This window comes from Neomonachus schauinslandi, chromosome 16 (genome assembly GCF_002201575.2).
Source record: "Neomonachus schauinslandi chromosome 16, ASM220157v2, whole genome shotgun sequence".
Lineage (NCBI taxonomy): Eukaryota > Metazoa > Chordata > Mammalia > Carnivora > Phocidae > Neomonachus > Neomonachus schauinslandi.
The window spans coordinates 5,947,470-5,973,952 of record NC_058418.1 but is presented as its reverse complement, the minus strand read 5'-3'; the positions used below and the strand labels follow the sequence as shown (position 1 = coordinate 5,973,952).

Below are 26,483 nucleotides of genomic sequence, written 5' to 3'. Positions count from 1 at the left end.
GCAGGCTGCGCTGTCCCTTCTCTGAGCCTCAGTTTCTTCTCTTGAAGAGTGGGCCCTGCAATCCCTGGCTGCTGAGCTCCATGTTCACTGGCACAACCAGCCAGGCCCCGGCTGGGAAAGCCCTGCATGACTCACGGGTCTGGCACGGAGTGGGCATAGCCTGGCCTCCTGCTTCCCTTGCCTCTGCAGCTTCTCTCCCACTGCCCTCACCACCTCCACCCTGGCGACCACCCCGCCCCCACCATGCCCCTGTGCCCCTGCCCCGGGGAACGTGGGGTGCCACCTAAACACAGCGGTCAAGTCTTCAGTCTTTGGCTAAGCTGTTACCCCACCAGGAATGGCTATTTCCTTCCTCACTGAGCAGACTGATTGAGAACCTACTATGTGCTAGGTTGGCCCTGTTCTAGCTCCGGGGATGCAGCAGTGAACCAGAATGCCTGCCTTCGTTGGCAGGAGACAGTCAGCAAACAAGAAAATGAACAAACAAGACAATCCAGTCTTGATTATACCAATACGATAAAATGGGGTGTTAACTTGTAGAAGTGCAGTTTCTTTGGATATGATAGAGAAGGCCTCACTGAGCTGAGACCTTAATAATGAGAAGGAGCTGGGGGAAGAGCATCTAGAAGGAGGAAAAGTCGAGTGCAAAAGCTCTGCGGTAGGAAGGAGCTTGGCATTCAGGAACCAGTGAAGAGGCCGGTGTGGCAGGAGCCTGGGGGCAAGGTGAGTGGGGGTGATGAGCTTGCAGAGGTGCCAAGGGCCCATCCTTCCCAGCCCCCCGCTGGGCAGGCCAGGCTTGTGCTGAGGACAGGGTTTGGCTTCCCTCCTGCATATGATGGGAAGCTGGGGGAGCAGGGGAGTGGGGAGTGACGTGATCTGATTTATGGTTTGGAAGCATGGCTCGCTGCCGCAAGCAGTGTGGATTGGAGGGGCTCAGGAGAAAGGAGGGGGAGAGCCAGGAGGAGGTGACTGCAGTGGTCCAGGCCGGAGCCGAGGCACTTGGCTGAATGCTCAGAGCTCCATGCACCCAGCCCTGCGTCTGTCTACTCCACCTCCCGGAGGAAGCTTCCTTGACCACCACCCACCCACCCACGCACCCACCCTTCCTCCTCCCTTCTGCCCTACTGTCTGCCTGTCTGTGAGCAGCTGGAGTCCCCAGCATTGCCCCACCCAGAGCCTGACCTGCAGGAGGCTTCCAGGAAAGTACAGCAAATGAATCCCAGAGCCCCGCCTTCTAGAGTTGCATACACAGTGACATGCATGCTCTTCATATGTGTCCCCACAGACAGGCACACACACTCATTTTCATCGTGGGGCAAGGGCTTGAGGCCAGGATGGGAGATCTGGGGGCAGGAAGCGCCCTAGAGCCTGTGAGTCGTGGAAAGCCTCCTCCAGCAGGGTGCGTGGGCGATGGTGGCCACAGGGTAATAAAAAACCTTATGGAGACCATGCAGTCTCCCTGCTCCCGAGGAGTGGCCAGGAGGAGGAGCAGGGAGCAGGGCCAAGCCCCAAGAACCCCCTGAGGGCAGAGGTTGTGTCCCCAGGATCCCATGGAGAGCCAACTCCATCCTTTTTTGGTCATCTGAGCTTTTGGCCATGGTGGAAGGAAAGGGCAGGGCGGAAGTGAGCTCTGGAAAGTGGAAAGAGGGGGGTATGTGGGGAGACCCAAGGCGGGATCCAGGCTTTGGAACGTTAGAGGTTTCCGGCCACAGAAGCAGGGCCTCAGGGGAGCCAAGAGAGGCGGGGAGAGACACACACACAGAGGAGCAGAGACCAACAGACGAACAGACGAGTGGACAGAGACAAGAGCTGGGAGAAAAGGGATCAGAGAGAAGCTGGGAGAGGCAGGAACCAGGGGCTAGTGATTTGCACGCACTCCAGTCCCCAGAGACATCCCTCTGCAGCCTTGGGTGCTGCAGAGCCCAGCCTGATGCAGGCAGCCTGGCTGCTTGGGGCCCTGGTGGTCCCTCAGCTCCTGGGCTTCAGCCATGGGGCTCGAGGAGCAGACAGGGAGTGGGAGGGAGTCTGGGGAGGCGCCCAAGAGGAGGAGCGGGAGAGGGAGGCCCTGATGCTGAAGGTGAGTTGCTTAGGACTCTGATGGGGAACTGTGAGTGTTGGGGGGAGGGTATTCCAGGGTTAGGGAAATGGGCAAGGGAGAGTGATGGGGCAGGCTCAAAGGATGCGGATGATGGATTCAGACAAGGGACTCAGGGGCAGAGCTCACTGCTGTAAAGTGGTGGCTGGAGCGTGTGGGGCGTCAGAATGCAGCTGGGTTGGCCCTAACATCCCTTCCCTGCCTCAGCATTTGCAGGAGGCCCTGGGGCTGCCCGCTGGGAGGGGGGACGAAAACCCTGAGGGAACCCCTGAAGACGAAGAGACCTGGGGGACGCAGGAGGACGGTCAGGGGGAGGAAGAGGAGGAAACAATGCCAACCTCCTCTTCTGGCCCTAGCCCCTCTCCCACCCCTGAAGATACCGTCACTTATATCCGTGAGTAATCATTAGCTCCGCCCTGCCCCCAGGCCTCCGCGGTCATTTTCTCAAAAATGAACCGTCCTTTCACTGCCCGGGACCTTTCAATGGCCCAACGCCCAGCCGATGCCCCCACGTCCCTGGGAGCTCCGGGGGCCTGGCCTTGCCTCCCAAGAGCCCGGGGCCACCGGCCCCTACCTTCCAGAAATCCCGAGCGCCGCCCACCCCAACTCTGCCCGCAGAAGCCCTAGATCCCTCCAGGCCCTTTGGTCCCCCAGCTCCGTTCCCTGGGTTCCGTCCAGCGTGCTCCCTGTCTGCCCGCAGTGGGCCGCCTGGCCGGCTTGGACGCAGGCCTGCACCAGCTGCACGTCCGTCTGCACGCGTTGGACACCCGCGTGGTCGAGTTGAATCGGGGGCTGCGGCAGCTGCGGGAGGCGGCAAGCGACACCCGCGACGCCGTGCAAGCCCTGCAGGAGGCGCAGAGCCGCGCGGAGCGCGAGCATGGCCGCTTAGAGGGTGAGTCCGCGCCGCGCCGGGCAGGGAAAGTGGGACGATCCGGGTCAAGTGGAGGACTGGTGGCGGGAGGGGGCCCAGAAACATCTGAAGAGACGTGAGGACCCAGGGTGTTAGAGACGAACGGGTTCCTAGAGATGTGCAGGGTGTTGGCTTATGGGGACTTAGAGTAGCGGGGAGGGTGAATGCGGAGAGTAGGCGCGCGGAAGGGGAGGCCTGCTCCCTACCGCGCGGTGGAGCGTACCCGACTGGGGCCGCGCCATGCCCCTTACAGTCCGGGTCCGGCAGTCTGGCCCCACCCGCAGCGGTCCTAACTCTCCGCCTCTTTGCTCCCCGTGGCTCTGACCCCGCCTCCTCCCAGCCCGGCCCCGGAGGCTCCGACCCCGCCTTCTCCCCGCCCCCGGAGCCCCTAACTCCGCCCCTCCCCGCCCGCAGGCTGCCTGAAGGGGCTGCGCCTTGGCCACAAGTGCTTCCTGCTATCGCGCGACTTCGAGGCGCAGGCGGCGGCGCAGGCGCGTTGCGTGGCACGGGGCGGGAGCCTGGCCCAGCCCGCGGACCGCCAGCAGATGGAGGCGCTCACTCGCTACTTGCGCGCGGCGCTCGCTCCCTACAACTGGCCGGTGTGGCTGGGCGTGCACGACCGGCGCTCCGAGGGACTATACCTCTTCGAGAACGGCCAGCGCGTGTCCTTTTTCGCCTGGCACCGCGCGCCCCGTCCGGAGCCCGGAGCCGGTCCCAGCCCCGCGCCGCACCCGCTCAGCCCTAACCAGCCCAACGGCGGCACGCTCGAGAACTGCGTGGCGCAGGCCTCGGATGACGGCTCCTGGTGGGACCACGACTGCGAACGCCGCCTCTACTACGTCTGCGAGTACCCCTTCTAGCGGGGCCGGTCCTCGCCTCTCCATCCACCACTCGCCCTTTGGCTGGGCCATTCATCCTGTGAGAAGGCCCTTCCCTCCCTCCCTCCTTGCCCACGGATGGAAGCGTGTTCCCCCGGGCTGGGCGATCCCAGGGGGCCTTCTGCGGAGCCGAGAGCCCTTACTCGCCTGCCTTTCTTGGGAGCGGCGGGCACCAGGCTAAGTTCCACGCCAATAAAGCCTTGTGGAATCTGACTTGAGCGGGCGCTGGAGGCACTTTGGGTCTTTATCTCGTCGCCGGGCAAGCCTGGAAGGGCAAGACCCTGGCCTTTGGATGCCTATCCCGTTCCGCTTTTACAGGTATTATTTGAGCCCCAGAATCAGAATGATGGAGAACACATGTACAGACGTACCCTCATCATCTGCTCCTGCACGTAGATGCCTGGAGTACACCCGTGCACATGCTGCTGTCGCCTCCACCCCCATCGTGTCCTACTCACGGCCTTTGGGACACAGGGCCTGTCAATCATTGTCCAGGCCCTGGCCTTGGTCCTGGTCAAAGAGATCTGCGAAATACAAAGGAGCTAAAGGTTCTGACAAGTCCTGCAGGAAAGAGCCCATTTAATTTTGTTTAATTGGTGTATCTCAAACTCGTTCCACCAGATGGTTCCTTTGCATCATGTAATGTCAGGCCCTGCCCCACTCCCTTTCCCTACGCAGGGGCATGTGTTGAGAAGCAAACTTAACCTGTACAGCCTGGAAACTTGGGCTCCTTCCCAGTGTTTCCTTCCCTGCTCCCTGCCTGCGTGGCCATAAGCCAGTCCCTTCTCCTCTGTGAGCCTCAGTTTCCTCAACTGAACATGGTAACAATCATCCCACCTTGTATTAGCTCTTGCAAAGTTCAGGTGAGCCCAGGAAAGTGAGCATTTCAAAAATGGTTGAATGTGAGTCACATGCTACCTTTCTTTCTCCACCTTTTTCGTGCTTTGTTCCCTGAGTCAGAACACTCGGGAGTGGGCCAGCCTGGGCCTCCTCATTGAGGACAGTACTCTTTGAGGGAGGAGCTCTTATTTTGGAGTTACCCAGTGTCTTCCTCCCAATACTGGCAACATGGGCCTGACCCTGATATCATCATGGAGACCAGGCACTGTAGTGTGACCCTGTCTGTCCTTATATCCCTGCCTCTCCTTCACCATGGTACCACCAGCCCAAAATGTCACCATTGGATCCACCAGTGGGAGGATTAAGCCATCCCTGTCATCTCCACCCCTGTCATTTCTCAGCCCCACAGCCCCTGTAGGAGTAACGGAATGGGGAATGGTGGGGAGGTGGGGTGGAGTCGGGGGGGGCCGGCTCTGGTCAGGAGGGCTTCAATCAGGGAACTGAAGACCTTGCTCAAAATTCTTCCCCCTCTGAACTTGTTTCCTTGGGTCGGAGAGAGGCAGCAGGACGTCTTCTAGGTGATCAGAGGGCACATTAGGCAGACATGGATGGGTATCTGCTACTGCCTGGAAGGGGCCCACCATTATAGACCTGGCATTCTGGAAAGTGGGTGGGTGAATGCGGAGCAGTTCAGTGGTTACCTGCCTGGACTCTGGAACCAGACGTCCCAGGTTCTAATCCTGTCTTGGCCACTTACCTACCAGGCACATAAAGTGAGATAAAACCCCTGTGCCTCAGTGTCCCCATCTGCACACTGGGGGTAAGAATATCTACCTTCTAGAAGAGTGGAAGAGTGCTGGACACAGAGCGGTCCTTGCAACATCAGATCTGACTCTCGTATGGCAACTTTAACCTCACGCTCACCTCTGCATGCTCTGTCCAGACACTGTCTTTGCATATGTACAGATTCTTTCAAGAATTGGCCAGTGTATCACCCTGAACAACCTGCTTCCCCCTTCCCCCAGCAGGGTATGGTGCCCCCCTGTGATGTTCCAGAACTGCTGAGTTCTCTTCTGACTTAAGTAAGCCCTGATCAGCCAGACCGGGGAGCCTCGTTGGGCTGGGCTGGGTATGACCAACTCCGTGCCCCCAGCATCCCCGGGCACAGGGGAGCTCTTTGTAGAAAGGAAGATGCCTGTATGGTGCCATGTTTGGGACCTTGAAATGAGTTCGATCTCTGCTTCTCTTCCTCCCTGGCCTCCTTCAGGCTGAATCAGGAGCTTTCCCTGGGCTCCCACAGAGTTGGGGGCTTTCCTCATCACACCGTCCATTACTCTAGGTGCCACTGTTTGGTCATTGTCATACTAAGCCCAGGGACATAAAGTTATGCGCACACAGAGTGGTGGGGGGCGGGGAGGGGAGTGGAGGGCATTTTGCAAGGACTGTTTAAGCATCATCAGCTCCCCTGTACGCTGCATTCTGGTGTGATTTCCTGACTCAGTTCTGTTCATAGGGATCCTGCTCCCCTCACCTCCGAGAAGCCCTCCCAGGCCTGCCAAAGACCAGCGTTTGCCAATGCCCCCGCCCTAACTCTGCGGAGCACCTGCGGTTTGAGAGCTCGGAGTCGCAGACCAGATAAGGTCTCCTCAGCTGCCTGGGATCGATGCATGAAGAGATTCCAGGGCGGTGGTGGAGGAAGGGCCCAACGCCTGAGATGACCCAGCGGAGGAAGAACCCGGCCGGCACCGGTTTGCCAAGACTACAAGTCCCAGGAGTCCGAGCGGCAGGCCCTCTACCTTCTTCTCAGAACCACGTTTCCCAGAACCATCGGGAACCTCACGCAAGTCCCCTCGAAGTCCCGCCCCCTCCTCCCACGTGAGGCTCGCTTACATTTCGCAGAGAGCATGACAGGTAGGAACTGGGCCCTCTCCAATCAGAGCTCACACCCCTTCTCCCCGGGCCTCGCCCCAAGGTGCTTTGGGAAATGTAGTCCCGTCACGAGTCAGCGGGAAGAAAAATCCGAAGTCGAAGTCTTAACATTCATTTAGGCTTAGAACTATACCCAGTGCTCAGACCTTTCCAAGAGTTTTTTAAAAATACGGGTGAATTTCCACGGATAATTGTATATTGATAATAAGCGTCTTTTATTTATTTTTAAAGATTTTATTTATTTGACACAGAGAGAGAGAGCGCCCAGGTAGGCAGAGAGGCAGGCAGAGGGAGAGGGAGAGGGAGAGGCAGGCTCCCCGCAGAGCAGGAGGCCGGACGTGGGGCTCGATCCTAGTACCCTGGGAACTTGAGCGGAAGGCAGCCGCTTAACCAACTGAGCCACCCAGGTGCCCCAATAGTAAGCGTCTTTTAAAACATAAGTGCAAAAAATAAAATAAAACATAAGTGCATAGAAAATAAGAGAATGCGTAGAAAATGGTTAAGAAATAGTTCTCAAAATTTGAGTATCTTGAATATGTACTGAATTACAACATAAAATATGTTATAAAAATTCTTCCTTGGCCTCGAAAAAAATTTCTAAATATTGGTCCAAACTAATTTAGTTTCTTTAAAAAAAAAACACATACACACACCTTTTTGTTTGGAAATAATCTCAAGCTTACAGATAACCTGCCCAAATACAAATAGTATCTACCCAGATTTATCTATTGTTAACAATTCACTCCATTGCTTTGGCTTTATCATTATTTATCTATCCATCCACCCATCCATCCATTCATCACCCACCCATCCATCCTAACCCAATTACCAGGAATAAATTAAAGTCAGGTTTACTGACCAATTGCAGGGAAGGAGACCACATCCCAAAAGAGAAGCTGTGATCAACTTACAGGATTTGGGGGAAGAGAAGAATTTGGTGAAATTTAGGTGAAACTGGTTTGGTAGCTTCAGAGCAAAGTAGGGATGTGTATAAATGAGTCAACAGTTACGGACTGCAAAGTGGACTCAGGATCCTGTTTCCTTGGAAACTACAAAGTTAAGATAAACGTGGCATGCTATGCCCAGAAACTCTATATAAAGCTCTGCATCAGGGCTGGAAATTGAGGCTCCTTGTCTGTGTCAAAGTGACGTAGATCTTTCGGGAAGAGTGGGCTAAATTTCATTCTTATGGATATGCTTTCAAACAACAAAGTTTCGAAAGCCTATGATTTTAGAGAACAAACTTTCTCAGTAAGGTAACAGTAGTTGCTCACAAAGGGGTTGGTTAGGACGCTTTACAGCTGCCGCATATCCCTGGGAGAAATGCTTCTTGTTAACTCCGCAGCTGGCCTTATCTGTGTTTATAGATAGATGGTGGGCGGATTTTTACAGTCCGAGCTAGTTTTTGTTTCTCAATACATGCATATATTTTCTGAAGCATGTGTTAGTTGCACACGTCATCGCCCTTTACCCCTGAATACTTCAGTGTGTATCTCCTAGGAACAGAGATACTCTCTTACTTATCCACAGTAATCAACCTCAATAAACTGTAACATGCACTTAATTCTTTTTATCTAACCTCCTGGTGGTCTCTCAGTTTCATCAGTGGGCTCAGATGCTCTCTCTCACAGGACTTTCCCCTGCCAGTTCAGGATCTAGTCTGGGCTCAGGTATTGCATTTTGTTGTCATGTCTCCTTGAATCTGGAACATTTCCATATTTATGATATTGACATTTTGGAAGAACAACCCCCACCTTTTTTCTTTTTTAAATAGAAGTTCCTCACTTGAGTTTGCCTGACGTTTCCTCATGATGATTCAATTCGGGTTATACATTCTCCACCAGAATATACGAGGTGAGGTGTGTCCTTCCTCCTTATGGCCAGTTGAGGGAAGCGCGCAGAGCATAGAATGATTTCTTTTGCTTTAGGTCATGTTTCTGTCCTCAGTGGTTCACTTTGAACATGACCCCTCCTGGCTTCGACAGGCTTTTCTGTGCCAGCCCCGTGTTCTTTATTCATTCATTTGAACAACCTCTCCTCTGCTCTAGCCCCAAGCTACCAAGTCCTCCTAAAATGCCAGCTTCTGTCATTCCAGCAGCAAGTTGCTTTTTCCCAAAGCACAGGTGGTTGTGTGAGCCGAGCCAGATGGTGTGTGAGCTTGGGTTTTGCAAGTTCCGGCAGGAGGCAAGTAACCTTCCCTTCTCAGTCTATTTCCACCTACTCCAAACGCAACTGGACTTCGGGTTCTGACCCTGAGCCGTGACGGCTCCTGGCAGCCTTCCGGGCAGGGAGCCAGAGCTGGGGTGGATTTGGAGGACAGAGGTGGCAGGAAGTAGAACACCAGCTCTGCCTTCAAAACAATCTTTTGGGCAATTTTGTAATAGTGGGTACCTGTAAAGTAATATATGTGTAAGGAGACCACCCGTTAATTCACCGCTTGATTTAATACCAGGACGTTGTTATTTACTACTCTTTCCTTGTGCTGTCCTCATGCCCAACTGTAACCACTGTCCTGAATCATGTTTATCCTTCCTCAATTTCCATGATTACTTTAGCACATAGGTAGCACATAGGTGTCCCTGAACAATTTCATTTTGCTTGTTTTTGAGCTTTGTAGCAATGACACAGAGCTGCCAGAACAAAATACCAAAGACAGGGTAGCTCAGACCACAGAAATTTTATCTCTCACAGTTCTGGAAGCTAGAAGTTGAAGATGCACATGTCAGCAGGTTGGTTCCTTCTGAGGCTTCTCTCCTTGGCTTGCAGATGGCTGCCTCTTCTCTGTGTCCTCACGTGGTCTTTTGTCTGTGCTCAGGCATTCCTGGTGTCTCTCTGTGTGTCCAAATGTCCTCTATAAGGACACCAATCAGCTTGGATTAGGGCCCACTCTAAGGGCTTCATTTTAAAGACCTTATTTCAAAATACAGTCACATTCTAAGGTACTGGGGTTAGGGCTTCGACATATGAATCCATAGAGAGGGGCAAAATCTAGCCCATTACCATATCTTACTATATGTAGCTAGCTTTTTTTTCTTTAAGATTTTATTTTTTAATCTCTACGCTCAGCGTGGGTTTCAAACTTACAACCCCTAGCGCCCCGTTTTCTTTTTTTTTTTTTAAGAGTAGTTATAGGTTGACAACAAGGTTGAGAGGAAGGGGGGCACCTGGCTGGCTCAGGTGGTTAAGCGTCTGCCTTCGGCTCAGGTCATGATCTCAGGGTCCTGGGATCAAGCCCTGTGGGCGCGGGCTTCCTGCTCAGCAGGAAGTCTACTTCTCCCTCTCCCTCTCCCTCTGTGATCTCTCTTAAATAAATAAATAAAACATTTTTTAAAAATGTTGAGAGGAAGGTAGGGAGATTTCCCATATACCCCTCACTCCCACACATGCATAGCCTCCCCCGTCATCAACATCCCCCACTGGAATGGGTACATTTGCCACGATTGATGAATCTACACATCATCACCTCTCAAAGTTTACCTGAATATTCATTCTTAGTGGTGTACATTCAGTGGGTTTGGACAGATGTAAAATGACATGTCTCCACCATTATAGTATCATACAGTCGCTTAAGAAATTCTTCCCTGCCTCCAGGGGTGAAAGATATTCTCTTTCATTCTTAAAGTTTTCCCTTCCACACGAAAGTCTTCAATCCACCTGAAGTTGATTTTTGTGAGGTGTGATGTAGAAATCCAATTTCACTTTTCCCCCTAAGGATAACCAGTGATTTCAACAGCATTTGTTAAATAGTTATCTTTTCCTGATTCTCTGTGTTCTCTGCCCCATCATATTTTAGTATTTGTGGGTCTTTTATGGGGCTCTCTGTCCTGCACATTGGTTAATTCATTTAAGCCTGCATCAAGACCATCCTGTCTCAATAACTATTGCTTTGTATAACATTTCATTACAACTTTATATGAACCCACATAGCAATTAGAAAAAGAAGTAACACTCCCTAACTCATTTTATGAGGTTACTACAATGTTAATACAAAAAAAAAAAAGTCAAGGACAGGGGCACCCGGCTGGCTCAATCAGTGGAGTGTGCAACTCTTGATCTTGGGGTTGTGGGTTCGAGTCCCACATTGGGTGTAGAGATTACTTAAAAAAATAAAATCTGAAAAAAAAAAAATCTGAAAAAATCAAGAACAGCATAAACAAGGAAAACCATGGTCTATTTCTCTCATGAATAAAAAAAAATCCTAAATAAAATATTACCATCTGATTTCATCAATTCATTAATTCTCCACATTCATGGGTTAACAGAGGAAAACCAGATGACAATCTCCACAGATGGAGGAAAAGCATTTGATAAAAACTTGATCCAACAAATAGTTTTTTCTATAATGAGCAATCTAATGCAAACAGTGGGAAAATAAGCAATAAAGCAAATCCACAGAAACAAGAGCAAAACAAGTGACAAAAAAAAGGGAGGGGGCAGAAATCAATGAAATCAAGGGGGGAGAAAAGTCTAACAAAACAAGAAGTTATCTTGATTTTTGAAAAAGTTACTGAGATCGATTGACTTTTGGCCAAACCGAATAAGAAAAAAAGAGAGGGGCTACAAAGGAAATACAAACCATAAAGTGAATAGTTATAGCTAGGACTGAGATATAAAAAGTAATTAGGGGCACCTGGCTGGCTCAGTTGGTGGAGCATGGAACTCTTGGTGTCGGGGTCACAAGTTCAAGCCCATGGTGTGTAGACTTTGCTTAAAAATAAATGAATAAACTTAAAAAAAAGTAATTAGATGGTACATGACCAACTATGAGCCAACATTTAAAAACATAGATGAAATGGTTAAATTACTAGAAAAATATAAAATGCCAAAAATTATGCAAAAATCAAGAACTTGAGTAAACCAGTAAGTACTGAAATATACAAAGTTATAGTCAAAGATTTCCATTCTCTCTCTCTCTCAAAAAAAAACCCAGGGGCACAGATGGTCTTCTAGGTGACTGATATCAAATATTCAAGAAATGCTTAATTTTTATCTTATACACATTATTCCGGAAAATAGAAATCATGTGGAATCTGTCTAGTTCATTTTTGGAAGCTAATGCAACGCTGGTTCTAAAACCAGATAAGGAACATGTACAAGAAAAGAAAATTATAGGTCCATTTCATTTGTGAATGTGGGTGCAAAAATCCTACATCGCATAATAGCCTACTAAATCCAAAACTGTATCATAATTCATCATGATCAGGTAGGATTTATCACTAATTAGCAAGGGTCGTTCAAAATTAAAAAAAAAAAAAATGCTTTCAGTGTAATTCACTAGCAGACCAAGGAAGAAAATGTAATGATTTCTATCAACGTGGAGAAATAATTTGATAAGGTTTTATATCTATTTATGATTGATATTAAAACACTTAGTAAACTAGGAGAAAAAAGGATATTTTCTTAACTTTATAAAGCTTCCAGCAAATACCATAAAAATTTTGGATGCCTTCCTTCTAAGAGCAAGAATGACATTAGAATATCCTCATCACGGCTGTTGCTTAATACAGTACTGTATATAAATCCTGATTAATGGTTTATTTAAAAAGCTATAGGAACAAGTAAGAGATATCAGCAAGGTCCTGAATTACAAGATTAACCTACTCGGGCGCCTGGCTGGCTTAGTCGGTGGAGCGCAAGACTCTTGATCTCTCAGAGTTGTGAGTTTGAGCCCCACATTGGGTGTAGAGATTACTTAAAAAAATAAAAAGTCTTTAAAAAGTCAAACGAAAAACCCCAAGATTAACCTACAAAAATCAATTCCATTTCTCTACACCGACAACAGACAAACATGAAATGTAATTAAAAATAGCATTCACCATCCCTCTGAAATATCTAGAAATCATCTAGGAACTAACACATAAAAGAAAATTAAGATTCTGGGGATAAGACTTTAAACTCTAATGAAGGACCCAAAGATGATCAGAATAAAAGTAAAGACACTTCTACTTGGATTATTTTAAAGTTTTTTAAAAAGATTTTATTTATTTATTTGAGAGAGAGAGAGAGAGTAAGAGAGCACAGGCAGGGGAGAGGGAGAAGCAGGCTCCCCACCGAGCAGGGAGCCCGACGTGGGGCGTGATCCCAGGACCCCAGGATCATGACCTGAGCTGAAGGCAGACGCTTAACCAACTGAGCCACCAGGCACCCCTATTTTAAAGTTTTTTTGAGATTCACATACCATATAGTTCATACAACTAAAGTGGACAATTCAATGGTTCTTGGTACATTCAGATATGAGCAACCATCACCACGGTCAATTTTAGAACATTTTCACCATCACAAACAAACAAACAAACAAATAAACACCAAACCTGTACCTTTCAGCAATTTTCTTATCACTCCATCCACTTCCAGTCCCAAGAAACCAAGAATCTATTTTCTGACTTTACAGATTTTCCCGTTATGGATATTTCAGATGAATGGAATCATATAAATGGGTCGTCTTTTGTGATTGGCTCTTTCGCTTAGTGTGATGGTCTCAAGTTTCATCTGGGTTGTGGCTTGGATGAGTACCTCATTCTTTCTTATGGCCAAATAACATTTCATTGTATGGATATGTTGCATTTTGTTTATCATTCATCAGTTGATGGGGATGTGTCGACTGTTTCCACCTTTAATGCTGCTATAAATACTCATGTCCAAGTTTTTGTGTGGTTGTGTGTTTTCATTTCTCTTGTGTTTTCGTATCTATCTAGGAGGGGGAATTGCTGGATCTCATGGTAACTCTGTTTGACGTTTTTGAACGGCCAGCCTGTTTCCCACAGTGAGCTCCCTCCAGCAGTGTGTGAGGGTTCCAGTTTCTCCTCATCCTTGCCAACACTTGTTATTATCTGACTTTTTAATTTTAGCCATTCTCAGGGATGTGAAGTGGTACTTACACCCTTGTGATTTTGATTTGCATTTCTTTGATGACTAATGATGCCAATATTTTCATGTGCTTTTTTTGGCCATTTGTGTATCTCCTTTGGGAAACATCTATTCAGATCTCTTGTCCATTCAAAAATGGTGCGACTTGTATTTTTGATATTGAGTTGTAAGAGTTCTTCACATATTTAATTGGTTTTTTTTGGTTGTTGCTTTGGGGCTTACCATATACATTTTAATTGATTGGAATCAGGTTCCTATTTACACTAGCTTAATTCCAGTGAGATAGAGAATTGCTACTCCTGTAGAGCCTTCCCCTCAGGTCATGATCCCAGGGTCTCTGGTATTACGATTATGCCTATTCTACTACAGATGAGGAAGCTGGAGGGTCAGAGAGGTAAAGTCACATAGCGAGTAAGTGGCAGTCAGGGCTTGCAAAGACTGACCCTACTAATCCATTCAGTCATGATTATTGAGAGCCGGTGAGCTGAACGGCATGGTTCTAGGCTCTAGAGAGAGGTGAAGGAGATCCCTACTTTGGAGAGGGACATTCAAGGGAGAGGGCCTGACATTTGAGGGGAGGGGGCTAACATTCCAAAGGGAGGAACTGACATCCCAGAAGGAAGCGCTAACATCCCGGTGGGAGGGTCTGACATCCTGGGGGAGGAGCTTATGTCCCAAGGGGAGGGGCCGACATCCCTTATCCTCCAGAGCCTACAGCCTCCTCCTCACAATACTCTGCCCCTTCAAGTACTGACTGAGCCCACGGTACAAATAAATCTCTGCCATCCTCTGGAATCCCTGATCAGAACAGGGCCTCTGCCCTCACAGAGCTCGCAGCCTAGGGAAGACAGTCCTGAACAGGAAGATCCTGCAGAAAGATATTTACCTCCCAGGCAGGAGGGAGGCAATTACTCGCTCTTAATCACTACCTCTGTTTCTCTCAGCAAGGAGAGAGGGGAGGCGGCGCCCCCAATCTGGCCTGGTTTGAGATGTTCCCAGCCGTGGGAGACAGACAGACTGTCATCAAATGTCGGGAAATAGCTGTCATGAGACTCCTCACCCCCTGACACTTGACACCTTTCCCTTCCCGGCGCCTGAAGCCTTCGTTCCGTGGCTGCAAAGTCGTAGGTACTGTTTCTGTTGACTGAGCACCGAATGCTTCCTAATCCTCACGCATCCCTGCTGGGGTAGAGACTGAATTGCTCGGGGTCCCAGTCAGGGTCAGGATGTCAGGGTCCGGGTCCAAGCTCAGCATGGTGGTGGGAGTCTGGAGCCCACGCCCTTCCCGATACACACGATCAGCTGTGCTATGGTCTCCCGGTTCCCATTCTTGTCCGCGTGGAATCAGATGAAGAGGGGGACAAGGTGACAGCCTTACACCTTTGTCTGTTTCATTCACTTCTGTGTCCTTCGCTCCCGAGATGCGGTCTGTCGTGAATGACGTGCTGTCCCACGTCTGGGGCTCGCACTGACCGAGACCTGGGCTTACGCAGTGTTAATGATTCATTTCTTTCTTTCTTTCTTTCTTTTTTTTAAAGATTTTATTTATTTATTTGAGAGAGAGAATGAGAGAGAGAGAGAGCATGAGAGGGGGGAGGGTCAGAGGGAGAAGCAGACTCCCTGCTGAGCAGGGAGCCCGATGCGGACTCGATCTTGGGACTCCAGGATCATGACCTGAGCCGAAGGCAGTCGCTTAACCAACTGAGCCACCCAGGCGCCCCATAATGATTCATTTCTTTGAAAATGGGGACTTCCCATGTGCCTCCTCCTGTGGTGGGTGATGCTGGGGACCCCAGAGGAGTCAGACCAGGACCCTGATCTCAAAGAGGCTGCAGGCTGGCCACAGAGATGGATTTAGTCAGTGAGCTGTCAAGTTGGTTATGGCTGTGACAGAACAGGGACCAGTTGTAAGGGATGGGGTGGGAGCTTGAGAGATGGAGTTGAGGGCTTTCATGGGCCCTGGTGGAAAGCCAGGCTGAGGGGCACTGGGGAGCCATGGGAGGTGTGTGAGCAGGGGAGGGGTCAACACTGAATGTAGAGAAGTCCCTCTGGGGTCCCCTGGGGGATAGAGAGAGGCCAGGAGAATGTGGGCATGGGGGTCCTGGGGGAGAGGAGAAGGCCTGAGTAGGGGCCAGGTCATAGAGATGGAGGGGAGAGAGTGGAGGGAAGGAGAGGCTAGTAGTGGGCTCTGATCCAGCACACCCTCCCTTGCCTCACCTCCCAGTCTGGCAGAGCATGGCTCCCACTCCCTCCTCTTTAAACAGACACTAACCCCCCACCCTGTTTCCCACAGCCTGGCCACGCCCTCCAGGCTTCTCCTGCGGCCATCCTGGGTCCAGAGCCCCCCTTCTTCCTGCTGCCTGCCCTCAACTCCCTACCCCCTGTCCTTCCGGAGGCAAACTCATTGACCTTGAAACTGTGTGACCTTCAGAGCACCTCCATTTGCTGGTCTGTAAAATGGCTGCTATAACCAATACCACACGAATTTATCCTGCAATTCTGGGGGTCCTAAATGGGGGTCACTGGGTTCAGGAAGAGAGTCCATTTCCTTTCCTTCTCTAGCTTCTAGAGGTTGCCCTGTTTGGTGGCTCGTGGGCCTTCGTGCATCTTCAAAGCCAGCAGGGTCGGTCTCTCGGCCCCTCGCTCTTCTGCCTTCCTCTCCTACTTCCCAGTGATGGTGTGGGCCCACCTGGACAATCCAGGGTCCTCTCCCCATTTTGACAAACAGCCTTAATTCCATCTGTGACCTTACTACCCTTTGCCACGGAATGGAACATAGGTCCAGGTCCCGGGGATTACAGCGTGGATATCTTTGGGGCCAGTGATCTGGGGGGCTGGCCCTTCTACCAGGACGCCCGCAGCCCCCACACTGAGTCAGCTCGTTTCTGGCTTTGGGGTGCTGCTGGGGGTGCTGAGCACCTTTCACAGCCGGGTGAGGGCCAGGGCAAGACTGATTGGGGAGGTCCCAGCTGCTGGGGGTGCCGTGGGCCATAGGGGGGGCATGTTGTTTCCCTGCTGGGTTCCCTTCCACCTGCTGCTTCTGCTGGGGCTGGTGGGGAGATGGGAGAGCCCAGGCTGGACAGGGTGGAAGTGTGGGTGCTGCTCAGACCACTGGAGCTCACCCTGGGTGGGGGAGGGGGCATGGGCAGTGGCTGTTCCAACCCTCTGCAGCCCCCCCTCCCCCAGGGGCCAGGCCTCCAGGCAGTGGCTGTGCCAGGCCCTCTGGTTCTGCCAAGGGAGAGAGTCTACAATGGACACGGACACGGATGAGAGGCCCAGCCATCCCAGGAGGACCTGAAGGGAGACAGTATGGGGGAGCGTGGAGGGTGAGGGAGGTCCTATCTCCTCCGACTCTGGAGAATATGAGGTGTGGAGATTCAGTAAGAGATGGATAGGAGAATGGGGAGGCAGAGCGAGAGAGGTGGAGAGAGAGGGACAGAGAGGCAGAGAGAAGGATAGGGGTGGGGGGAGACAGAGACGGGGTCAGGGGAGATACAGAAGACCCTGAGAGAGTGGGACAGAGACCCCGGGAGACCCTGCGGGGCAGGGACACAGAGACCCCAAGAAATGGGGTGAAATGGAAGGAGAGGGGGAGGGGATGCATGCAGGTGCATGGGACTGCATAGACACGGCAGCTGATGGCAGCCAAGGCAGGGAGGGGAGGTGAGAAGCAGGCCAGGCTGCTGGGAGGGATCAAGTGGAAGAGGAGACAGAAAAGGTTATGGAGACAAAGACCCAGTGAGAGGCAGAAACATGAAGAGCTCTAGCGAAAGACCGAAATAGCATCGGAATCAGTCTGAAGGAGAGCACTCAGGGGAGACAGACGGACAGGGAAACGGACACCATGGAGAGAGGGCCAGAGGGCCGTGGGCCTGCATGTAAAGGCGGGACTGTGGACATAGCAGAGGAATTTGGGAGTGAGAGTGACCACCCATCTTGATTATCCTGGGACCGAGTGCTTCCTGGGATCCAGGGCTTTGGGGGCTAAACTGGAAAGTCCGATGCCTTGGTCCCCTAGGTGGAACGGGGCAGCCCTGGGCCAGGGGCTTTTCTGGTTCAGCAGGTCGTTGGTTATCATTCACTTCCCTCCCATCCCTCCCATCTTCTCTTGCTGCCCTGGGAAATGCGCCTCCCCACCACCCTTCCATTGCCCCCTGCTCTGGGAAGAAACTACTTTGTCTGCTTTCTTTGGTTTTCAAACTCCCAAATGTTTCTAAACTAAAGGTTAAATTTTGCTCCACGTTCTGAGTCTTTTGATGTATCCACGGAGCTGCCTCAGATATAAATGCACTAAGCTCCAAGGAGGGGGGGGGGGGGGGGGGGAATCCATCTCTTCTTGTCTTCAGAAAACACATTACAGAGATGCCTCTGACCCTGGCCGCACATCAGAATCTCCGGGGGAGCTTTTAAAATCCAATCAATGTCCAGGCCCCATCCCCAGGCGTCGTGGTTTAAGTGGTCCAGGGTGGAGCTGGGCTCTGGGAGTTTCAAAAGCTCCCCAGGGATCCCCAGGGGCAGCGGGCTGAGCCCCATCCCTCCGAAGTGCCTGTGGTTGTGGAAATGCAACCTTAATAGCTCCCAGGGGACCCAGAACCCCAGCACTAAGTGGTTGAAAACCCTGGGGCGGGGGCGGGGGTCATGCAAAGACCGACGTCTTTGTCTATATTTGGTTGTTCTACAAGCATTGACAGCCAAGACCCAAGCTGGGGGTCCCTTAGGAGTCAGATCTTATTCTGTGCACCCCACTCTTAAGCTCCCCGTCACAGCCTGGAAGGATGGGAGGGGAGAGCAGGCAGGCACACTGGGAACAGGAGGGGTTTTAGGAAGTCTTCTAGAGGAAGCCGACATAGAGCAGAACGGAGGCGGGAAAGGGGACTCCAGGCAGAGAGCACAGCATGTATATGCAAAGATACTGGGGAGTGGCATTTTTTACTATCTCTGAGTTATACGTGGTTAAGGATATTGGGGGGGGGGAGGGGAGCTGTGCGTAGGATGTAGGTGAGATGGAAAAAAAAGAAAGGAAAAGAAAAGAATAAAGACCAGAGGGAGTCAGGTCGTACACAGCCTCCAAGGCCAGGCTGAGGGGCTGGGACTCTGGGGGAGGGGGCGGGGACGCGACCTGAGGGCCACAGGAAGGCTGCAAGCAGGGAGGGACAGGGTCAGCTCTGGTTGTCGAAGGACCTCTGTGAGAGCTGGAGGAGAGAGACAGGAAGCAAGGCGAAGGTCCAGGGAGAGAGAAACCCTGGGAGCGGGGCAGGAAGGTCTCTGAATTCTGGTTTGCGAAACCAGATTCCCTCCCAGAGCCGGGCGGACTAACTTCTAGCTGGGAAAATGGTCCAACACCTCCCCCGTGTGGTTACTCATAGTTTTGCAACCAGGGCCTCTAAATCAGGACGCTTTTGAGAATTAAAGAGGACGCTGTTAACCAATGATGTTGGAAGAACTGGCCCAAAGTGTTTGCAATCCGCGAGACAAAATCGTAGTGAAGCTATAAATCCGTTCCTAATCAAAATTTGCTAGGCCTTTCCTGGGAAACCCAGGATGTTCGGTCACCCTATTCAGGAGCTGCCTTTTCAGATATTGAGTCGAAATGAAATTGTTCATCCGATGAGAAGGTGGATGAAGCTCAACCAAAGGCTGGGGTGTCACCCAGGGCATTCCATCTACTGGGGGTGAAGTCACGGAGTGGTGAGGAGGAGGTTAGTGAGGGAGCTGGTAACAGACTGTCTTCCATAGGAAAGGGCATTGACAGTGGGTATTGAAGGTTGAATAGGAGTTTTCTAAGAAAAGAGAAAGATGTGTTGATAGAATATAACAATGAAGATGATAACTACAGACTTTTTGCAGCTGACAAATTCCATTCGTGTCTTTGATCTCAAGTTTTTCTGGCTGTAGCCACCTGGTCCCACTGAACAAAGATTTTCACCTTTGTTAGACTGAGAAGAAAACCAGGGTTCAGAGAGAAGGAATATATCTGAAGTACACAGCAGTCTGTGTTGATACCAGGTGAGTCAGCCCTGCTCTCTCTCCCCTCTGTGCTATTTTATTTTTAAAGATTTTATTTATTTGAGAGAGAGAGAGATAGAGCACGAGCAGAGGGGAGGGGCAGAGGGAGAGAGAGAAACAGACTCCCCTCTGAGCAGGCAGCCTGTTGTGTTGTGGGACTCCATCCCAGGACCTTAGGATCCTGACCTGAGCCAAAGGTAGATGCTTAACCGTGAGCCACTGAGGCGCTGCTCCCCTCTGTGCCTTTGCACCCAGAATTCCAATGTCCTTCCTCCTCTCTAACTCCTCCTGAAAGACTCCTACTCATCCCTCAAAACCCAGCTCCCTGTCTCAAACCAGGGACTCCAGGCCTTTAGCCCCTCCTTTGTCAGACCCAGGAGGCTGGACACCTGGCCCCTCCTCCCTTTGATTCGGAGACCTGTCCCTCAAACAGAGCCGGGGAGGCTGTGCACCAGCCAGGATGGAATGGGATCTGCTGATTCAGTCCATTTATTTGGTCTCAGAGGCCAGAGTCATGATCCAGGGCAGAATGCTTTTGGATTAGGCGTCCCTGTGTCTTCTCATTGCTGAGCCTAAGGGAAGAAGACACAGAGATACACAGAGGCATGAGAGAGGAGGAGAGGCTAAGTGGATAAAATGGGGGCCCAAAAAGACAGAGGTTCAGCCCGCCACCCCTACCCTCTTCCCACTCACCTTGTTGAAGAAGTAGATGGAGGCAAGGATGGTGAATACAGCCATGGCCAGGGTTACATTCTGGGGGGAGCAGTCAGAGGTCAGGGCCCACTCCCTGCCCTCCCTACCTCCCTTCCCTCCCTCCCCCCCCTGCCAGACCCCTCCTCACTTCCTGAAAGTTCATGGCCATGGCCTTGAACTCCGTGCTTGCTTGGTCTCCTTCTTCCTTTCCTGGACTCTGAACCAGAGAGGACAGATCAGCCACTAGAACCTAAAAGGGGTTGCCTGGGAGACCAGAATGGTGGCCGTGGTGACGAGAGAAGGGCATTCTGGGTAGAGGGGACACGGGGCAAATGCTTGAGGGAGAGGGGGACTGGGATGCAGAATGTTACATGCAGTATCTGAACTTGGGAGCGGGACATTTGAGATTGCAGAATCCAGATCTCCAACACTATGCTGAGGAGTTTGGTCCCCCCATCCCACCCCAGGGTGCTGGGAAGCCATGGGAGGCTGAGAATAGGGGCGGCCCCGAGTCGGCTCTGGGCGCGTCAGTGTCTTGGAGCAGGGAGGAGGCTGGAAGCCGGGAGGTGGCCCCAGGGAAAACAGACACAAGGTTGAGAGGAACCGCAGCTGGACTGGGGACTCCAATGAGTCTTGTCACCCGTGCTGGGGGTGGGGGTGGCGGCACCTACCTGTGGACCACAGGCACAGGGACAGCGCCAGAGACTCCAACCGCCCCCACCCCGGGGGTCCCTGACTTTCACGCCACCAGCCTTCCCACTAGCATTACAGGCATCCGACTCTTTTTGTCCTTTACGCCTTTAGAACTAACTTCTCGGTTTACCAGAAACACAGAGGCTAAAGAAACAAGTACCGTCGAAGGTCATTATCCACGGGTCCCATTTTTGCGAATTCACCTCCCCGCTAAATTCTCTGTAATCCCAAAACGCATACCCGTTGCCCTCTTGCGGGCATTCGTGGACATGCGCAGAATGATTAAAATTTTGAGTTGCTGGATGCACACGTGTTCCCAGCTGAGGTTCTGACGAGGTGACACTCTGCCCTTTGAACGCATTAATCCTCAAAGCAGCTCTCTGAGATTGCACTCGTTCCCATTTTATGGATTTGATGAGTGAGGAGGCACAGAGAGGTGCGGTAACTTGCCCACAGTTGCACGGCTTGTAAACGGTGACGTTAGGAGTTTGAACCCAGCCAACCCAAATCCAGGGTCTGGGTGTTCAACCACTGGGCCATGCTGGCTGGGGCCAGATGTGGGTGGCGCCGGAAGGTGACATCTCCAGGAAGCCCAAGAGAGCTTCAAAGAGCTCCAACATTTAAGGGGTGAGAACAGAAAAAAACAGACTTGGGTTGTGGGGAGAGAGGAGAAAGTAGAGAAAGTGTCTAGAATGTGGGGCTGGGTGGGGGTGGGGGTCTCTTTGTCTCCCTTTGCACCCAGGTTAAGGGCCCCTGGTTCAAATCCCAGCTTTGCCACTCACTGCCTGTGTTCCCTCAGGCAAATTATGGAACCCGCCGTGCCTCAGTTTCCCCATCTGCACGATGGGGACGGTGAGAACCGTATCAACCCCTGTCAGAGGTACAGTGAAGATAAAACTGGTTACTCCACTGGCTAATCCAAGGCTGGCAAAGGCCCTGGGGGAGCCGGATCCCAGGAGGCCACCTTGGCTCCCGGGGTAGGCATGCCGGGACCCGCTTTTCCGGGGGTGCTGAGGCAGGGGTAATGAGCAGGTGGGGCTGCGGCACAGACAGCGGGCTGAGCTCAGCGTCTGGGCTGTGTGGACATGGACGGGCCAGGGTTTTGGGGCCTCCCCGCTGGACTTCTGCTCCTGCTGCTGCTGCCGCCGCCACCCCGGGCCCTGGCCGAAGGACCCCTGGTGTTTGTGGCCGTGGTGAGGTGTCCCCTGCCCTGGCCTGGCCCCCGTCCTCTCCCCAGCCTGCCCTGACCTGGTCCCGTCCCCAGGTGTTCCGCCACGGCGACCGGGCCCCACTGGCCTCCTACCCCACCGACCCACACAAGGAGGCCGTCACCACCCTGTGGCCGAGAGGCCTGGGCCAGCTGACTGGGGTGAGAAGCCGGGGTGCGGGTGAGGAGTGGGCGGGGTGGGGAGGGGTCTGCTGAGGCTTTCTCTGTCCTCAGGAGGGGGTCCGCCAGCAGCTGGAGCTGGGACGCTTCCTGAGGAGCCGCTACGAGGCCTTTCTGAGCCCGGAGTACCGGCGGGAGGAGGTACTGCCAACAAGATGACCCTCGCTTGGCCTCCTGACCTCTCACCTCTGACCCCCACTGACTCCCAGCACTCGCTGCGGGCCTCCACCTCTGGCCTTAGACCCCCAATAACCTGGCCTGCACCCCGTATCTGATCCCTGACCTCCAAACCATCAGCTAACTCATGCTGACCTCTGACCCCACCTCGAGTCCCCTGCTTCACCTCTGACCTCGGGGCTCCATCCACTCTGACTTTATCCTCTGGCCTCCACCTCTGTCTTCTGACGCCCACCAACTCCAACCAGACCTTCTGAACTCTGGTTTCTGACTCCAAAACTTGACTGATTCTGACTTTGACCCTCACTGGTTCAATTTGCCCTCCTGAGCTCCAGTCTTTGATCTCTACCCTTCATCAGATCTGAATCCTCTTTCCTATGTCCTCCTGTGTCCTTTGACTTCCTCCAATTAGGATCATTCCTCCTGACCTCCGACCTCTGATCCCTGATAGACATGTACTGAATTCTGGTCCCGTGTCCTTCCACCTTCCTTCTAAACTTGGACTCCAACAGTTCGGAACTCAAGCAGTTCTGATCTTCCTTTCCCGTGACGCAACTGACCCCTTTAATCCCACATGTTCACCCAAATTCTGACCTCCATCCCCACTGCCCAGTGACCTTGACCTCTGACCCTCGATCCCACCTTCCAACGCTGAAGACCAGACACTCCACCTCACTCTGGGTTCTGACTCCCAGCACCTGACCTTCGACCCCGAACTGAACCTGAAGCTTTTGGTTCGCTGCTGCTGCTGCTGCGGGCCTCTGAGCCGACACTGGTCTCCCCGCCACGGCAGGTGTATGTTCGAAGCACTGACTTTGACCGCACGCTGGAGAGCGCTCAGGCCAACCTCGCAGGACTGTTCCCCGAGGCTGCCCCGGGGCGCCCAGAGGCTGCCTGGAGGCCCATCCCTGTGCACACGGTGCCCATCACCGAGGACAAGGTCAGGAGGCTGGAGAGAAGCAGGGGGTGGGAGGGATGGAGAGAGACCAAGACCCCTAGGTGGAGGGAGCCAGTGGCTGGGAGAGGCTGTGCGGCCCCCGGCAGCCTATGCCGGCTGGGAGCCGTGAGCCCGTCCGTCCCTGCGTCAGAGCTGTCTGGCTTGGGTGAGCCGCCATCGCCGTGCTGTGCAGCCAGATTTGGGAGGGACCACATACTTTGAAGAGAGAGATCTGGACGAGGGCTCCACAGCCCCAGCTCCCCGCACTGTGACCCTGGGGTCCTAGTCGCGCGGTCCTCTCTGAGCCTGTTTCTCCCAGCTGCTGAGGTTCCCCACGCGCAGCTGTCCCCGATACCATGAGCTGCTGCGAGAGGCCACGGAGGCTGCCGAGTACCAGACTGCGCTGGAGGGCTGGACAGTGAGCGGGGCCGGCGGGGCGGCCCGCGGAAGGGCGTGGGGGGGGCGTGGGGGGCAGGGAGGGGTGAGGAGGCCCATCAGACTCACCCAGCCCCGGTGCATCCAGGACTTCCTGACTCACCTGGAGAACTACACGGGGATGTCGTTGGTCGGAGAGCCGCTCCGCAGGGCGTGGAAGGTTCTAGACACGCTGATGTGCCAGGTGAGCCCCCGCCCCACCCACCCAACCCAGTGATTAAGGGAACCTGGATTCAAATCCCAGCTTTGCTGCTCACTACCTGTGTTCCTTCAGGCAAGTCACTTAACCCTTGGTGCCTCAGTTTGCCCATCTGCACAGTGGGGATAGCAAAACCCATACCAACACCCTTTGGGGTTTCTGTGAAGATCAAAACGGGTTAATCCATGCGATGTGCTTAGAACAGTGCCTGGCACACAGTGAGGTCTGCAGGAAGGCTTGAGGCTACGTGTTTGTCATTCCTCCTCTGTTAGTTCTCCTGTGGGAAAAGGTCCCAAACCCAAAAATTGAGGAGCCGGAGCTGACCTGAACCGGCGTGATGCTCTTCAGATAGATAGTCTTTGCTTACCCCATTCCATGAGAATTATCCTAGTTGCACGGTGGGAATAGCAGTGTGTGATTAAGAGGGTTGCCCAGCCCCCACTGGATGTGTTCTGAGGGAGATGGTATTGCCACCACGGGAACCTTCTAGATTCCAAAATGTCTGAAGTTTGAAACACCTCTGGCTCTGTGCGTGAGGGCTCCTGGGTTGTGGGGTGATGGTCATTATTATTAATTAATGATTGCTATTGGCCATGACTCCCGGACCAGACCCAGCCCATGAGGGGTTCGGAAGAGGGGTGGGAGAGAGGTCTGCAGCTCACGGGGACAGCACAGGCAATGGGAAGGCCTGAGGGGACGTGACGAGCTCAGGATATCCCAGTCACTTTGTCTTCTCTCCCTGTCTCTCTCCAGCAAGCCCATGGTCTTCCCCTCCCATCCTGGGCCTCCCCGAATGTCCTACGGACACTAGCCCAGATCTCAGCTTTGGATATTGGGGCCCACGTGGGTCCACCCCGGGCAGCCGAGAAGGCCCAGCTGACAGGGGGTGAGGTGTGGGGCTGGGAGGCTGGGTGGCCAAAGCACCTTCCTCTGGGGGATTCTCAGCACTCTGTTCTTGCCCTCTCAGGGATCCTGCTGGATGCCATCCTTGCCAACTTCTCTCGGGTCCAGCGCCTGGGGCTGCCCCTCAAGATGGTTATGTACTCAGCTGTGAGTCTTTGGGAAGGGAGGCAGTGCCACGTGGGCACAGGGATGAGGGGGATGGCGGATGGCGATGCGGGCGAGGAAGAGCTGGTGGGTGGTCTCAATGGAACTTCAGCCCACTGCCCTGGGTAATTCATATCTCCAAACCATACTCTCAGTCCATGTCACTAGAGGTATGCAGTCTGGAAGGAGGGAGGTGATGGTGTTACAAGAGAATTTAGCTCTTCTGGAAGGACAAGCTGTTTAACTGAGCTGCCCGATCATATTTTTGCATCTATTTGACCAATGTTCATTAAAGGATCCCCTGTAACTGGTGGAACTGCCTCCAGGATGAGCCGATTTGGGGGGGCGGTTAGTTCTAAGAGATCTGGGAGACATCTGGGAGGAAGCCAGTTGTACAAATCTAGAGTTCAGGAGAGAGGAGACATCGAGAGAGGAGCCGTGTCTCAGCCCTGGGACCCACCTGCAGCACGACAGCACCCTGCTGGCCCTCCAGGGAGCCCTGGGTCTCTATGATGGGCACACCCCACCGTATGCTGCCTGCCTCGGCTTTGAATTCCGGAGGCGCCTCGGGGACCCGGACAAAGATGCAGGGTAAGGAGGGGGTGGCACCCGGGGATGGGCAGGACAGAATGGTCTCAAGAAGAGAGATGGGGTTCCAGGTGGAGGGGAATTTGTGTGGGATGGCGCGAGGAGGGTGACAGGTAGGACTCAGGAGCCCAGTGTCTCCATTCGGCTACTCCTCTCCAGATTTAAGTCAGTGGCGGGGGAGGTGAGGAGGGGCCCGGGTGCCACCACCTCCTGTCTTCCTCCAGGAACGTCACCATCTCCCTTTTCTACCGCAACGACTCCACCGGCCTGCCCCTGCCCCTCAGCCTTCCTGGGTGCCCAGGCGCCTGCCCGCTAGGCCGCTTCCGCCAGCTCACCGCCCCGGCCCGGCCTCCGGCTCACGGGGTCCCCTGCCACGGCCCCCCTGAGCCTGCCACCCCTGCAGGTGACGGCCACTGGCACTGGGGTGGGAGTGTGGGGGGGCGCCGGTCCCGAGACTCACACTCCCGTGTTCTCCCCGCAGCCACGGTGGTGCCCCTCCTGGCGGGGGCCGTGGTAGTGCTGGGGGTGCTCAGCACCGGGCTGGGCCTGCTGGCCTGGAGACCCAGCTGCCTGCGGGCCTGGGGGGGCCCCGTGTGAGCTGGGAGCCCGGGCACCGCCCCCCCCCACAGCTGGCACTGCGTCCCAACACGTCTGCTCCCCCCGCTGCTTTGGCTTCCGTTGACTTACTGCGTGCGCCCGTTCTGGGGAACCGAGGGGGCGCTCCCTGCCGGGAAGCTGCAGGCAGTCGTGCGCGCTCCTGCGGGTCGGCATCCGTGTGCACATGGGCATGCGTTAAGGGCGG

The 26,483-nt window shown here is 53.2% G+C and overlaps 2 protein-coding genes across 7 annotated transcripts; both read left to right on the top strand.

The window, feature by feature from the left end:
- The first annotated feature begins 1,766 nt into the window (after positions 1 to 1,766).
- On the top strand, positions 1,767 to 22,402 carry CLEC11A (C-type lectin domain containing 11A). Of its 6 annotated transcripts, XR_006541437.1 has the most exons (8): positions 1,767 to 2,077; positions 2,303 to 2,489; positions 2,796 to 2,987; positions 3,420 to 4,201; positions 6,237 to 6,634; positions 14,464 to 14,643; positions 19,455 to 19,525; positions 21,711 to 21,769. XR_006541437.1 is itself a non-coding variant. In XM_044922214.1 (4 exons), the coding sequence occupies exons 1-4, from the start codon at positions 1,931 to 1,933 to the stop codon at positions 3,863 to 3,865; spliced, it is 972 nt and encodes a 323-aa protein (XP_044778149.1). In that variant the 5' UTR covers positions 1,767 to 1,930; the 3' UTR covers positions 3,866 to 4,345. The 6 variants fall into 6 exon arrangements, 1 of the variants encoding a protein (XP_044778149.1); XR_006541440.1 differs by lacking the exons at positions 19,455 to 19,525; positions 21,711 to 21,769 and adding an exon at positions 22,176 to 22,209 and having other exon boundaries at positions 14,464 to 14,647; XR_006541438.1 differs by lacking the exon at positions 14,464 to 14,643.
- On the top strand, positions 21,968 to 26,483 carry ACP4 (acid phosphatase 4). The gene is made up of 11 exons (XM_021681449.1): positions 21,968 to 22,104; positions 22,176 to 22,280; positions 22,353 to 22,439; positions 23,269 to 23,415; positions 23,732 to 23,830; positions 23,936 to 24,031; positions 24,800 to 24,932; positions 25,014 to 25,096; positions 25,560 to 25,684; positions 25,906 to 26,084; positions 26,163 to 26,483. The coding sequence occupies exons 1-11, from the start codon at positions 21,997 to 21,999 to the stop codon at positions 26,276 to 26,278; spliced, it is 1,278 nt and encodes a 425-aa protein (XP_021537124.1). The 5' UTR covers positions 21,968 to 21,996; the 3' UTR covers positions 26,279 to 26,483.

Bases quoted from the DNA above. Each gene is read 5' to 3' on its own strand.
- CLEC11A (XM_044922214.1), top strand. From the start codon at position 1,931: ATGCAGGCAGCCTGGCTGCTTGGGGCCCTGGTGGTCCCTCAGCTCCTG. The intron at 2,078-2,302 runs GTGAGTTGCTTA...TCCCTGCCTCAG, and splicing joins GGGAGGCCCTGATGCTGAAG to CATTTGCAGGAGGCCCTGGG. The intron at 2,988-3,419 runs GTGAGTCCGCGC...CCCCGCCCGCAG, and splicing joins CGAGCATGGCCGCTTAGAGG to GCTGCCTGAAGGGGCTGCGC.
- ACP4 (XM_021681449.1), top strand. From the start codon at position 21,997: ATGGACGGGCCAGGGTTTTGGGGCCTCCCCGCTGGACTTCTGCTCCTG. The intron at 23,831-23,935 runs GTGAGCGGGGCC...CGGTGCATCCAG, and splicing joins CTGCGCTGGAGGGCTGGACA to GACTTCCTGACTCACCTGGA. The intron at 24,032-24,799 runs GTGAGCCCCCGC...GTCTCTCTCCAG, and splicing joins TAGACACGCTGATGTGCCAG to CAAGCCCATGGTCTTCCCCT.